We start from the raw sequence: 12,730 nt of genomic DNA, 5'->3' as shown, positions 1-12,730 counted from the left end.
TAAATATTTACCAAAATAAGTCCCATAAAGAATTATAGGAGAAAGATATGTTTGTTATTTTAGGATCAAATATGTCACTATAATCCAAATTATATATATTTTTAGTTAAATAATAAAATAATTCTATATTTTAATCTCTGTGGGTTGTAATGTGTTATTTAGCAACTTAGTTTCTTTAGCAACTTGTGTTATTTAGCAACTTTCCAATTTTGGGTATTCTCTCTCTCCCTCTCTGGGGTGTAATAATCTTTTAGTAGTTTCATGCATAATAGACAATTATTTAAATGATAATTCCCAAATCCATGAATCTAACATGATGACTGCATACTTCATATTTCATATAATCCTGGCTGACATGTTCTTCCTTTTAGAGATCATTTACTTAGTGACCCCCCACCACCCTTAAAAGCTGCATATTCTATGACCAGATGTAATATATAGAATGGAATATTCTTTATCATTTTCCAAGCAAAGATAGTAGAGATGAGCCAATCATCCAAGAATCGATTTGAAGAGAAAATGTGTGGACACCACATTAAAATTAAGAAAAGCAAGGGATGCCACTCAAAGTTCTGGAAAGCAACAATCTACTAGAATAGAAAAGACACAACATAAGTTGTGTGAATTATTACACCCTAGAGGGGAAGAGAGAGAACAGAGTGCACATCCAAAATAACTGAATCATGTATAGAATCACGAAAACCACAGGGTTTTGTTAAATATATCAAAATAACAAAAAATTGTGCAAAAGAATGTCCCTAAATGATTTGGTTCGAATCGGAATGAAATCGGTAAAAATCAATGTTGCTTCAAATAGATAGGAGACAGGTAGATAAAAGATTGATACAAAGATAGATAGTGGAAAAATAAATGATTGCTACAAAATAGATAGATATATAGATACACGCAGAAAGTCCCAGCAGCACAATGTTAAGTTGCCTAAAGGTGGACACATGCTGAATGATCCCAGGCTAAGGGACGCTCCAAAAATCATAGTAGAAAGAAAGCAGCACTCCCAAATCATTGGTATATGAGGAAAACATGCTCCATTTATTCCATAACAGGCAACATTTTGGCTCTGGAGAAAGGCACATTGAGCCGAAACATCAACTGTAATTGAATAAAAGGACCATGGGGGACATTAATCATAGTGGGTCTCAGGTTTGCCTAATTTTGACCTTGGTCTGTTCTTCTTTTTGGCTTGTGATTTATGATGGTTCTAGTTCTGCCTTAGTAAATGCGTTTTGGAATTGTCGCATGTCCGATTCATTAGCGCCTAATTTTGCACCAAATTTGTCTCAAAGTAGATCTCATCTGAGACTAATAATGGAACAAGATTCAAAAAAGGTGACAGAATATTTAGGGCTTCATTTTTACATAAAACAGTCTCATTGTGATGCAAGTGCAGGGACTAAAAGTTACAAATATTTAAAAAATAAAAATAAAAATTCTTGCTCAAATGAGTCTTTGCCTTTTACATCTGTATGACAGCCTCTCACTATGTCAGATAAGGCACAGGGACTCAAAACCACTAAGTGACAGACTTTCATGTGCGCCAGAAAATGTTGCAAAAAAAGCGCCAAATTAACAAACTGCGCCAGATTATTGCGCAAAAAACACTAGAAACAGTCTAAAAAGCTATGATTAATGTCCCCCTAAGTGTTCCTCTTATACCATTGCTTTTCGAGTTCACCTATTTTTGTACTATTAGATAGATAGATAGATAGATAGATAGATAGATAGATAGATAGATAGATAGATAGATAGATAGATAAATAATTAAAAAAAAGAGTTCCGCTGCACCAGTTTAGAAAAATTTGGATACTCAACCTCCGGGTTTGTTAAATTCTTCACATGTATAATTCAAAAAATGGTGGTATACCAAATTGGTGTGCAACCATTTTTTAAATGATAGATAGATAATAGTAGTGGAAAACTCAAGGTTCTTGAGTTTTTCCACTACTATTGGAGTGCCGTTTATTTTTCTATTTTTCTATTTGTTGAGGGACATGGCTGGTCCTGAGTAGCGTGCACCCACCCTAATTTTTGTTTGTTGCAGTGCCGCTAAAAAACTTTTCTATGTTTAGATAGACAGACAGATAGATAGATAGATAGATAGATAGATAGACTTTCTAGGAACTTTTATAGTTTTCTTTGTTTCAGAGTTATTAGAAAGTAAAACCAATGCAAACAGCATTGAATTAAAAAAACTGATAAATTTGTTCAGCAATAAATAATACTGTAGATAGATAGATATCCAGCCAGCACTTTGGGTATGCATAATTTAATTAAAGGTGAAGTTTATTGGAAGTGTAGCAAAACTGCACCCCTCTTTTAAGGAGTATTTTACTGTGCTTACATGGACTTTCATTTCTTGATAGATAGATAGATAGATAGATAGATAGGAGATAGATAGATAGATAGATAGATAGATAGATAGATAGACAGTCAGCACATACCTCTATATGTAACAACACCATATAACTTCCATACCACTTACAATATGGGGGTTAATTCTGGAGAGAGGGAATGATGAAGACACTTGACTCCTTGTACCTGGGAAGTGAATAATGTGCAGTGTGACTATGACATGGCTATACACAGGGCCTGAGCTGGTGGGATGATAATGATGGATTTCTTCAGAGATCCAGCACAATTAAGTGACTGAGAGGATAGCAGGAGGAGTATGCTACAGCTGGATAATACTCCCCTGGGCTCTGTGTGTGGCACATAACAAACCCCATAAGGCCTTCATTACATCCCCCTGTTATAACCACAGCCCAGGCTCCCCAGTCCTAGTAGAAGGAATAAGGAGCTTCTTATTGTGTGGTCCTGCTTCTTCTCCTTCTTGTTGTTGCTCCCACCACAGGCTCAGGCCCTAGCAATGGCTCTGGGTTAATGAGTTGTGCTGCAGCCTCTATGGCCACCAGTTACTTGTAGGGCAGTGTAACTACAAGCCTGGCTCTGTAATGGATCATTAGCATGCCAATAGTGCAGTCCTATGTGTGGAGTCCAATGTGAGCCCAGGCTGGGGCATTGTTCCAGCACCTGCTCTGCACAGTGCATCCTCTGCACTGCCCTCCCTGCATCAGTCACTCTCTTACATTTATTTTTACAGCTCTAAATAAGGATTACAGCTGTAGAGACCTTCCAAGGACACATAATAGGGGTCACACTTAAGCCAGGCTTTACTACCAGGTTAAACACTATTAATGTCCCCTTAATCTTCAGTCTAACAAAACATTACTCACACATAGTACCCATGGGCATTATAATCACTTCTACAGCATGGATATATAGATAGATAGATAGATAGATAGATAGATAGATAGATAGATAGATAGATAGATAGATAGCTAAGCAATGACTTTCATTCCCAAAGTCTCTTTCATGGATAGATAATATTTGATGAATAGGAGATATTGTGATCGATTTAGCATTAATGTATTTGTGAACACAGGTATGTCCATCCAAATGTATAATTAGAGTGTCAGCTCTTAAAGTTTTTCTCTGTTGCTGGCACAATGTCATATAACCCTGGGGAAGGAGGAGTTATGAATGACATGCTCTTCCTTTTAGAGATCATTTACTCAGTGACCCCCCCCCCCCCCCCTAAAAGCTGCATATTCTATGATAAAATGTAATGGATGGAAAATTATATATATATATATATATATATATATATATATATATATATATATATATATATATATATGAAAGAATATTCAATTCTGAGTATAGAGAGATAGTAGAGATGAGTCAATCCTCCAAGATAATCACCTCTAGAATAATTAGAGTGTCAGCTCTTAAAGTTTGTTTTGTTGCTAGCACAATTCAATTAAAAAGTGAAGTAATTATTATAATAATAATCATAGTGAATCTATTAACTAAGAGATTCGCTAATTTCTTATACAGCAGAGAGATGGATAATAGATCGGATATATAGATAATCAGGTAGAAGGATTGGTACAAAAAATAGAAAAATTATAATAATAATTAGTAGTATTTAAATAATAATAGTAATAATTAATAAACATTATACTATATTATTAATATTATTGGTACTATTAATGTTATTAAAATGTAAGTGACATACTTGCCATGATAAGGAAAAGTGGATACAATTAAACAAAACATGACTAAAATGGACTAAAACCTAGTTTTTCCTATATTTGTGCTGGTTACAATGAAGTAACATGTCGGCGCCTGGGAAAGCTGGGTGATTGAGTACAGGCAGATGTTATAGTAGTATTGTGCTTATATTGTGAGATCATGTTTTTTTCTGGAAAACTTTGAAAATCACTAAAATAAGTGAAAGATAATAGTGGTGATAATGGTTACTCATTTTTACAAATATTACAGGATTTAAAATAAAACATAAATCACCTATAAGTATATATAATCTAAATATGAAAATATTATTCTCCCTGGATGGCACTAAACTTTTCCCTGGAGATACTAAGGAGCAAATATTGACTCATTTCAAACAAAATGCCAGCACCTAACCCTGTATTATAGGGGAAAAGGTCGATTTTAAGGAAGAAATGTTATTTATGATTTTACAGATATTAAAAGATAAAGATATTGTAACCGTGTTTTATGTTAAACATAAACTATCATCACTGAGGGGTATAATATATATATATATATATATATTACTATATACAGCGGCTGGTTAGTTCTCTGCACATCTGTACATTAGCCTCCAACCTCATGGAAAGTTGAAGTCTGGCAAACATGCAGCATCTTGTAACCATTAGCTTCACTGCCCAAATATTTAACCAGATAAATTGTATTTATATTTTAATCCGGAAAGTGTTCAGGAATTTGCAGATTAGATTCTGGAATAAATGTAAACTGTATACAACACTACAGGAATAAGATCCCTACACCTATGAATACAATGTATCCTCACTGTATGTATCTTCTGTTATTATGTAGTGTACACAGGAAATAAAGGATGACAGTGACTCAGCAGAGGCTTTACAATGACACAGGAGAGCCCTGCACTGTGCTACATGTCAGCCTACTATTATAACATATTTATTAGACTTTCTACGATGGGTGGAAATCCCTAATGCTTTGCATGCACTTGACCAAGATGTTTCTGTTTTTAATAATTCATAACATTTTACATGCAAGAGGTGACCCATAGCAAAGTGTTTGCAAACAAAGCTTTGTAGAGAGATGTGTGGGTCTGGTTCACAGGCAGATAGGACACAATATCGGACAGAAAGCTGACTAGATGGATAGATAGGTAGACAAAAATGTAGATAGGCCGATAGATAAAAGAGAGATAAATTAATAGAAAAATTAATCCATACAGACAGAATGATATAAAAAATGTGTATACAAAATTGTGAGATAGATAGAGATGAGTAGATATATGGAGAATATAGGTAGATAGAGCACATGGACAGCACGAAATAGAAAGTGTGGAAACAAAATTACAAAATGGTGTTATACATAGATATGAAATAGATGTATAGGTATGATATAGATATGTAGATAGATGGATAGATGTAGATAGATAAATAGATCTTACAGACCAAATTAAATAGTAAAGAAAATATAAATTTCTGTAAGGCTAATATAAAGGACACAGATTCGTAAACATACAGATACGTAAATAATATACAGGATAATGATCAATTTCTCACATAGGTAGGTAAATGCATAAGATAGATAGATAGATAGATAGATAGATAGATAGATAGATAGATAGATAGATATTGAGTACTTACACAGGTAGGTAAATGCATATCATAGATTAGATAGATAGATAGATAGATAGATAGATAGATAGATAGATAGATAGATAGATAGATAGATAGATAGATGAGTAATCAAAATGAAAGAGTAAACAGATCTGGGTAATATTACAAAACTTTATAAAAACATTAAAAACATTACATAGTTTTGTAATATTACTCAGATCTGTTTACTCTTTCATTTTGATTACTCACCTATCTATCTATGATATGCATTTACCTACCTGTGTATTCACGTATTACTGCAGTAAGTGCATGAGTAGCTAAATACATAGATAATATGAAAAAGTAAAACAAGATAAAAAGAATACTGTGTACATCCAATAAGTGCTTTATCTAAAGGAACAGCTACTTTAGTAGTATACGATGTGTTAAAGACTGCACAGGCATGAACCTGCTTTTTACTTTCCCAGTCCATTAGGAGCTGAGTAACAAGAGAAGGGAATTTAATCCATCTCCTCGCAGGGTGAAATTATTGCCCCCGAGGTGAAGAAGTGACCTCCAGAGGCTGCAATTGCCCTAATTCTGCTCCATGAGCATTAGACAACATCACGAATACACTACTGTATCAGTCCTCCTCCTCCTCCTACTACTACTACTATCCTCTCCATGTACACCAAATTCCTAGCTGCATAATATAACGTATAGTCTAATAACATCCAACTAATTATCATAGAAATACATGTAATGCTGTGCACATAGGGGTGCAGCTATCTGTGCTAAAACTGTGGAGTTTACTGTAGTTCTGAAAAAGTGGAAAATCAGATGTGATATCCTTTTGTAAAAATAAGACATATATAGAATATAAATATGTTTAATTAAACATATAATAAAACATCTGATTGTCAATGCATATAAAATATGTTCTAAAATATGTTCAATTCAATAATTCAATGTAACGGATATGGACTTAATTGTTTCCATTTTATATATATATATATATATATATATATATATTTGTCCTCATTAATGGTTAAATATAACAGTATAGTTATAATGATATATATAATATATATATATATATATATATATATATATATATATATATAAAATCAAAGTTAGTGATTTATTTACAGCAACAATAGTAAAACACGTATATAAGATCCGCATGCAGAAACATTTATCATCAAGTTTAATGTTGTTACTATTTGCTAAAAAGTTAAAAACTTTCCTCCAGAAAATCATATAAGAAAAAAAGAGAGTGATGTAAGAATACTACTACTAATAATAATGCTGCAGTCTCTACTAGTTTCACTAGTTTGGTCAATGCTGGTGAAACCGGGGCTGCCACAGAATATTATCTATCTATTATCTATTATCTTATATTGTATAACTGTCCATGATATTGTATTATACATATATAATAATTATATAAATATTATATATGTATATATTTGTATATATATATATATATATTCCTCCCCATAATATGTAGATATGTTGTGATATATACAAGCACACCAGTATATGACATGACATAAGCAGTGCCAGGAAACATTTGTCCTCCATTTGGTATCTCAGTACAGCTTCATGTAAATAAAATAAAACTTCACTACTTGTAATTTTTTTTTCCAAATTAAACATTTTATTTTTTTGCAAAAAAAAAAGTGAAAAATGTTGACATGAGCTCGGTACAATAATACTTGGCAGTAAGAATGTTTTTTTCTTTTTACATTAATAAGAACACTTATGTAGAAAACCCCCAAGTCAATTATAATACAAAACACAGGATCAAATAATAAAATAAAAAATGACAGCTGTCTGTGTAAACATGTCAATCATTGTGGTGCACTAGAAGAGGCTTATTGCTATGACTCTGGTAGACCTGAGAACCCCACAAACCTTCAGGGGGGAATAGTACCATGCTACTGTGGTGAAGGCTTATTTTTGTCCTTTTTTTTTGCATTTGCAGGTTACCTTGGCACATAATACAGTACATAGAGGTGGCAAGTATGGCTGCCAGGGCCTTCCTTGTCTTACCCAATGGCACATAAAGGCAACAGTAATGCATCCTACCTTCTGATTTGTATTAAGAGTTTGCAATCCTAGTGGTATAAGGTTCCCCATTGGAAAGAATTGTTCCAGGAGAGTTGGAGAAGGTCACCAGGGCCCTGGAAATGACTGGGACCCCTGATGCTTTGCTGCACTGGATTGGGCTCATGTCCCCTCCTATAATGCTCTCTATGGAGAAGCTGGAGGTCTTGGCAGTCTGTATGGAGGCTGGAAGTGCTGGGTTGAGTTGGTGAGGGTAGAAAGTACAGGTCCTGGGCAGATCTGGCAGCAGGGATGGGGCTGGCAAGGCAGTGGCATTGGTTGGCTGTCTGTGTTGGGACTGGAAGGCAATCAAGGCAGAATGTGGGTGATAGATGCCATAGCCACAGCTGTAGGGTGCATAGCCATAGGCTGGCATGAAGTGCCCTGGGTCCCTGAGCACCAGCTCTGGGGTCTGCTGCCTTTTGAAGCGTTTCCTCCTCCTGAGAAAGCTGCCATTGTCAAACATATCCGCAGACTCGGGGTCCAGGGTCCAGTAGTTGCCCTTGCCAGGGTTGCCCGGCTCCCTGGGGATCTTGACGAAGCAGTCATTGAGGGACAGGTTGTGCCTGATGGAGTTCTGCCAGGCGGGGAACTTCTCCCGGTAGTAGGGGAAGCGCTGGCTGATGAAGTCGCAGATCTCGCTGAGGGTCAGCCTCTTCTTGGGGCTCTGCAGGATAGCCATGGTGATTAAGGCAATGTAGGAGTAAGGGGGCTTCACCAGGGTGGTCTTGCTGCCGCTCCCTGGCTTGTATGAGGGCTCTTTGGTTGAGGAGCTCTGTGGAGACCTGGGCATCAGCAGGTCCTCTGCCACCACCACCTCCTCCTCATCCTCCTCCTGGGCATAGCCCCTGGGCTCGTCGTCTTCTCCCTCTCCCACCACATCGATGTCGGTCTCATCAGCCAGAGCAGAGGCATCGGTCATGTCAGAGCTCAGAGTCATGGCTTGCAGGGCAGCTCATAAGGCTGGGGGGCTGGAGGAGACCCCCCTCTCCTGGCAGTGCTGGCACCGGGGCACTGAGCAGACCTGCTGCATGCAGGAGACAAGGAGAGGATGAGGAGGCATAGCCCCTGGAATAGTCCACAGGAGGGCGGGACTCACACTCCTTATAGCAAACACAGGACATCACATGGCTGCCAACGTCACCCTGCTGCAGGGACAGGCAGTGCCCCCTGCCCAGGACAATAGTACTGCTGGTCTATGGGGGGCTGCACCCCAACCTGCACACACTGCACCCACACCAGTGCCCCCTGCCCAGGACAATAGTGCTGCTCCTCTGAGGGGGGCTGCACCCCAACCTGCACACACTGCACCCACACCAGTGCCCCTTGCCCAGGACAATAGTGCTGCTCCTCTGAGGGGGGCTGCACCCCAACCTGCACACACTGCACCCACACCAGTGCCCCCCTGCCCAGGACAATAGTGCTGCTCCTCTGAGGGGGGCTGCACCCCAACCTGCACACACTGCACCCACACCAGTGCCCCCTGCCCAGGACAATAGTGCTGCTCCTCTGAGGGGGGCTGCACCCCAACCTGCACACACTGCACCCACACCAGTGCCCCTTGCCCAGGACAATAGTGCTGCTCCTCTGAGGGGGGCTGCACCCCAACCTGCACACACTGCACCCACACCAGTGCCCCCCTGCCCAGAACAATAGTGCTGCTCCTCTGAGGGGGGCTGCACCCCAACCTGCACACACTGCACCCACACCAGTGCCCCCTGCCCAGGACAATAGTGCTGCTCCTCTGAGGGGGGCTGCACCCCAACCTGCACACACTGCATCCACACCAGTGCCCCCCTGCCCAGGACAATAGTGCTGTTCCTCTATGGGGGCTGCACCCCAACCTGCACACACACCAGTGCCCTCCTGCCCAGAACAATAGTGCTGCTCCTCTATGGGGGCTGCACCCCAACCTGCACACACTGCACCCACACCAGTGCCCCCCTGACCAGAACAATAGTGCTGCTCCTCTGAGGGGGGCTGCACCCCAACCTGCACACACTGCATCCACACCAGTGCCCCCCTGCCCAGGACAATAGTGCTGTTCCTCTATGGGGGCTGCACCCCAACCTGCACACACACCAGTGCCCTCCTGCCCAGAACAATAGTGCTGCTCCTCTATGGGGGCTGCACCCCAACCTGCACACACTGCACCCACACCAGTGCCCCCCTGACCAGAACAATAGTGCTGCTCCTCTATGGGGGCTGCACCCCAACCTGCACACACTGCACCCACACCAGTGCCCCCCTGACAAGAACAATAGTACTACTCATCTATAGGGAACAGCACATCCCCCTGCACACACTGCATCCACACCAGTGCCCCCCTGCGAAGGACAATAGTACTGCTCTTCTATGGGGGGCTGCACCCCAACCTACACACACTGCACCCACACCAGTGTTCCCCTACCTAGGACAATAGTGCTACTCATCTATAGGGAACACCACATCACCCTGCACACACTGCACAGAATATTAGTGCTTCTGATCTATGTGGGGCTGAATATTACCTTGCACACATGGTACCGACAACAGTGCCCCCCTGTCCACGTCAATAATTTTGCGGGAATCTACGGGAAACTGCAACCCCCTGCTAGGACAGCGTCTATATACTGCAGCCACATCACACACACATAACTATAAGCAACTAACACCATATACAGTACGATGAGTAGATAAATAATAATAATATAGCAGTATAAGTAGAAATAATAATAGAAAATCAGAACAGACAGAAGCAAAAACTACATTATATAGTATAAAGGTATAGATAAAAAAGCAAAAACCACATGTATATGTAATATATACACACTGCACCCTGAGCCCTGCCAGCACTTATCTACATACTGAGACTGCAACCATATATAGGACGCTGAGCATCTAATACAGAAATAGACTATATACACATAATAGAGAGCTGCATAAACTACACAAATAGATCGAATTTTGTTTATATGTAATAGACAAACAATACATATAATATACACCTTTATTGTGCTAAAGATTTGACAATTTTCGTAATAAAGCAATGTAAAATACATATGTATGATTAAAATATTATAATATATTTATATATTAATAATACATGCATTTAACCCTTCTTGTATGGTATATTTATTGTGCTTAAGGAAATATATAATTGTGATAACCTAATCAAATACACCAATAATCTGAATAGTATAATATATTTACAGGCTATATAATAGTGTATTTACTGTATAATATACTCAGTATTCTACTTCATCCATACCAGCCTGAGAGAATTAAACTTCATACTGTCTGGGATGTAGATAGATGTATATGCTACATAGATACATAAATTTAATTAAATACAGATAATATATATATATTATACAAATATATACCTTCATAAAAACATGTATATACACGTAAATAAAAGATAGTTCCAAAAAGTATAATTATAATAGTTAATCCAAACAATGTAGAGATATAGATAGATGGGACATGTCCAGCCACTATATCTGAGGATATCGATACAGTATCTATCTATGTTAGAGAGAGAGAGATCAAAAGCAGAGAAATACATCGATCACAGATACTACATATTACATGTCGCTGTAATAAAATGATAGAATGAAATGAATCCCTTCACTGCAATATGCATTCCAATCCTTTCTCTACATCCATTACATTGAAATTTATTGTATATATTCAATTTAGATAAATCAATGTGAATCGCTTGGAAATCACACTGTATCCCATTCTATAATAATGGAATATCACATATCCAGGTATCCAGCACGGGCTTTCATAGAATTTCTGCATCATTCCCCACCATTCTGTGATACCGCTGCACCAAAACTCCTGACAAAACTTTCTGGCGCATATTGTCAGGACATGCTGGGAGTTGTAGTAAGGCAGATTGTCACGACATGCTGGGAGTTGTAGTAAGGCAGATTGTCATGACATGCTGGGAGTTGTAGTAAGGCAGATTGTCACGACATGCTGGGAGTTGTAGTAAGGCAGATTGTCAGGACATGCTGGGAGTTGTAGTAAGGCAGATTATCAGGACATGCTGGGAGTTGTAGTAAGGCATTTTGTCAGGACACGCTGGGAGTTTTAGTAAAGCAGATTGTTAGGACAGGCTGGGAGTTGTAGTTAGGGCAAATTGTCAGGACATGCTGGGAGTTGTAATTAGGGCAAATTGTCGGGACATGCTGGGAGTTGTAGTTAGGGCAAATTGTCAGGACATGCTGGGAGTTGTAGTAAGGCATATTGTAACGACATGCTGGGAGCTGTAGTAAGGCAAATTGTCAGGACATGCTGGGAGTTGTAGTAAGGCAGATTGTCAGCACATGCTGGGAGTTATGGTAAGGTATATTGTCAGGACATGCTGGGAGTTGTAGTAAGGCATATTGTCAGCACATGCTGGGAGTAAGCGCAGATTTCGGTCCTCTGAGATCATTGCTGGATCAGCTCCTGTATTTCTATGATTATAGTGACTGCTCGGTCCAGGCCTTACAATAAAGGCTGTTATATAGGTGCAGGGTCAGGATCACTTCACTCCTGGCCATAAGGAGAGTAAACAGAAAGTCACAGGTGACTACAAGTGACAAAGTCCACAGTGACAGCAGCCTGTGCCGCCTCTGCAATCATTACTATTACTGTAACCCAGAGCTAAGCAGTCACGGGCAGTGCTGTGCCCCCTGCCAATCATATATGCCCCATGTATCCTAGGACAGGGATTATATTCATCCAAAGGGAAAATTCCCTGCAGGTCAAGTGACGCTTCCAGTGATCATAGTCCCCAACACAAGGATCAGCTGTGGGAGATGTGCGGGACACCAGCGCCACCTTCTGGAGGTTCTGCAGTATCTCTGGGAGGTGATGTGATTGTCACACAGTTCCATCACCTACAGAACTTAATATGAATACATGGACGTCTGCAGAATATTTCACAAAGA

At 39.4% G+C, this 12,730-nt stretch overlaps 1 protein-coding gene across 1 annotated transcript; it reads right to left on the bottom strand.

Annotated features, from left to right (window-relative positions):
- Positions 1–7,626: 7,626 nt before the first annotated feature.
- Positions 7,627–8,870, bottom strand: FOXD1 (forkhead box D1). The gene has a single exon (XM_072117662.1). It carries the CDS (start codon positions 8,743–8,745, stop codon positions 7,801–7,803), a length of 945 nt encoding a protein of 314 aa, XP_071973763.1. The 5' UTR covers positions 8,746–8,870; the 3' UTR covers positions 7,627–7,800.
- Positions 8,871–12,730: the final 3,860 nt, after the last annotated feature.

The sequence above is a fragment of the Engystomops pustulosus genome, chromosome 1 (genome assembly GCF_040894005.1).
Source record: "Engystomops pustulosus chromosome 1, aEngPut4.maternal, whole genome shotgun sequence".
In the NCBI taxonomy this organism is placed as follows: domain Eukaryota; kingdom Metazoa; phylum Chordata; class Amphibia; order Anura; family Leptodactylidae; genus Engystomops; species Engystomops pustulosus.
The sequence above is the reverse complement of the archived record's forward strand: the minus strand, read 5'-3'. Positions and strand labels throughout refer to the sequence as shown.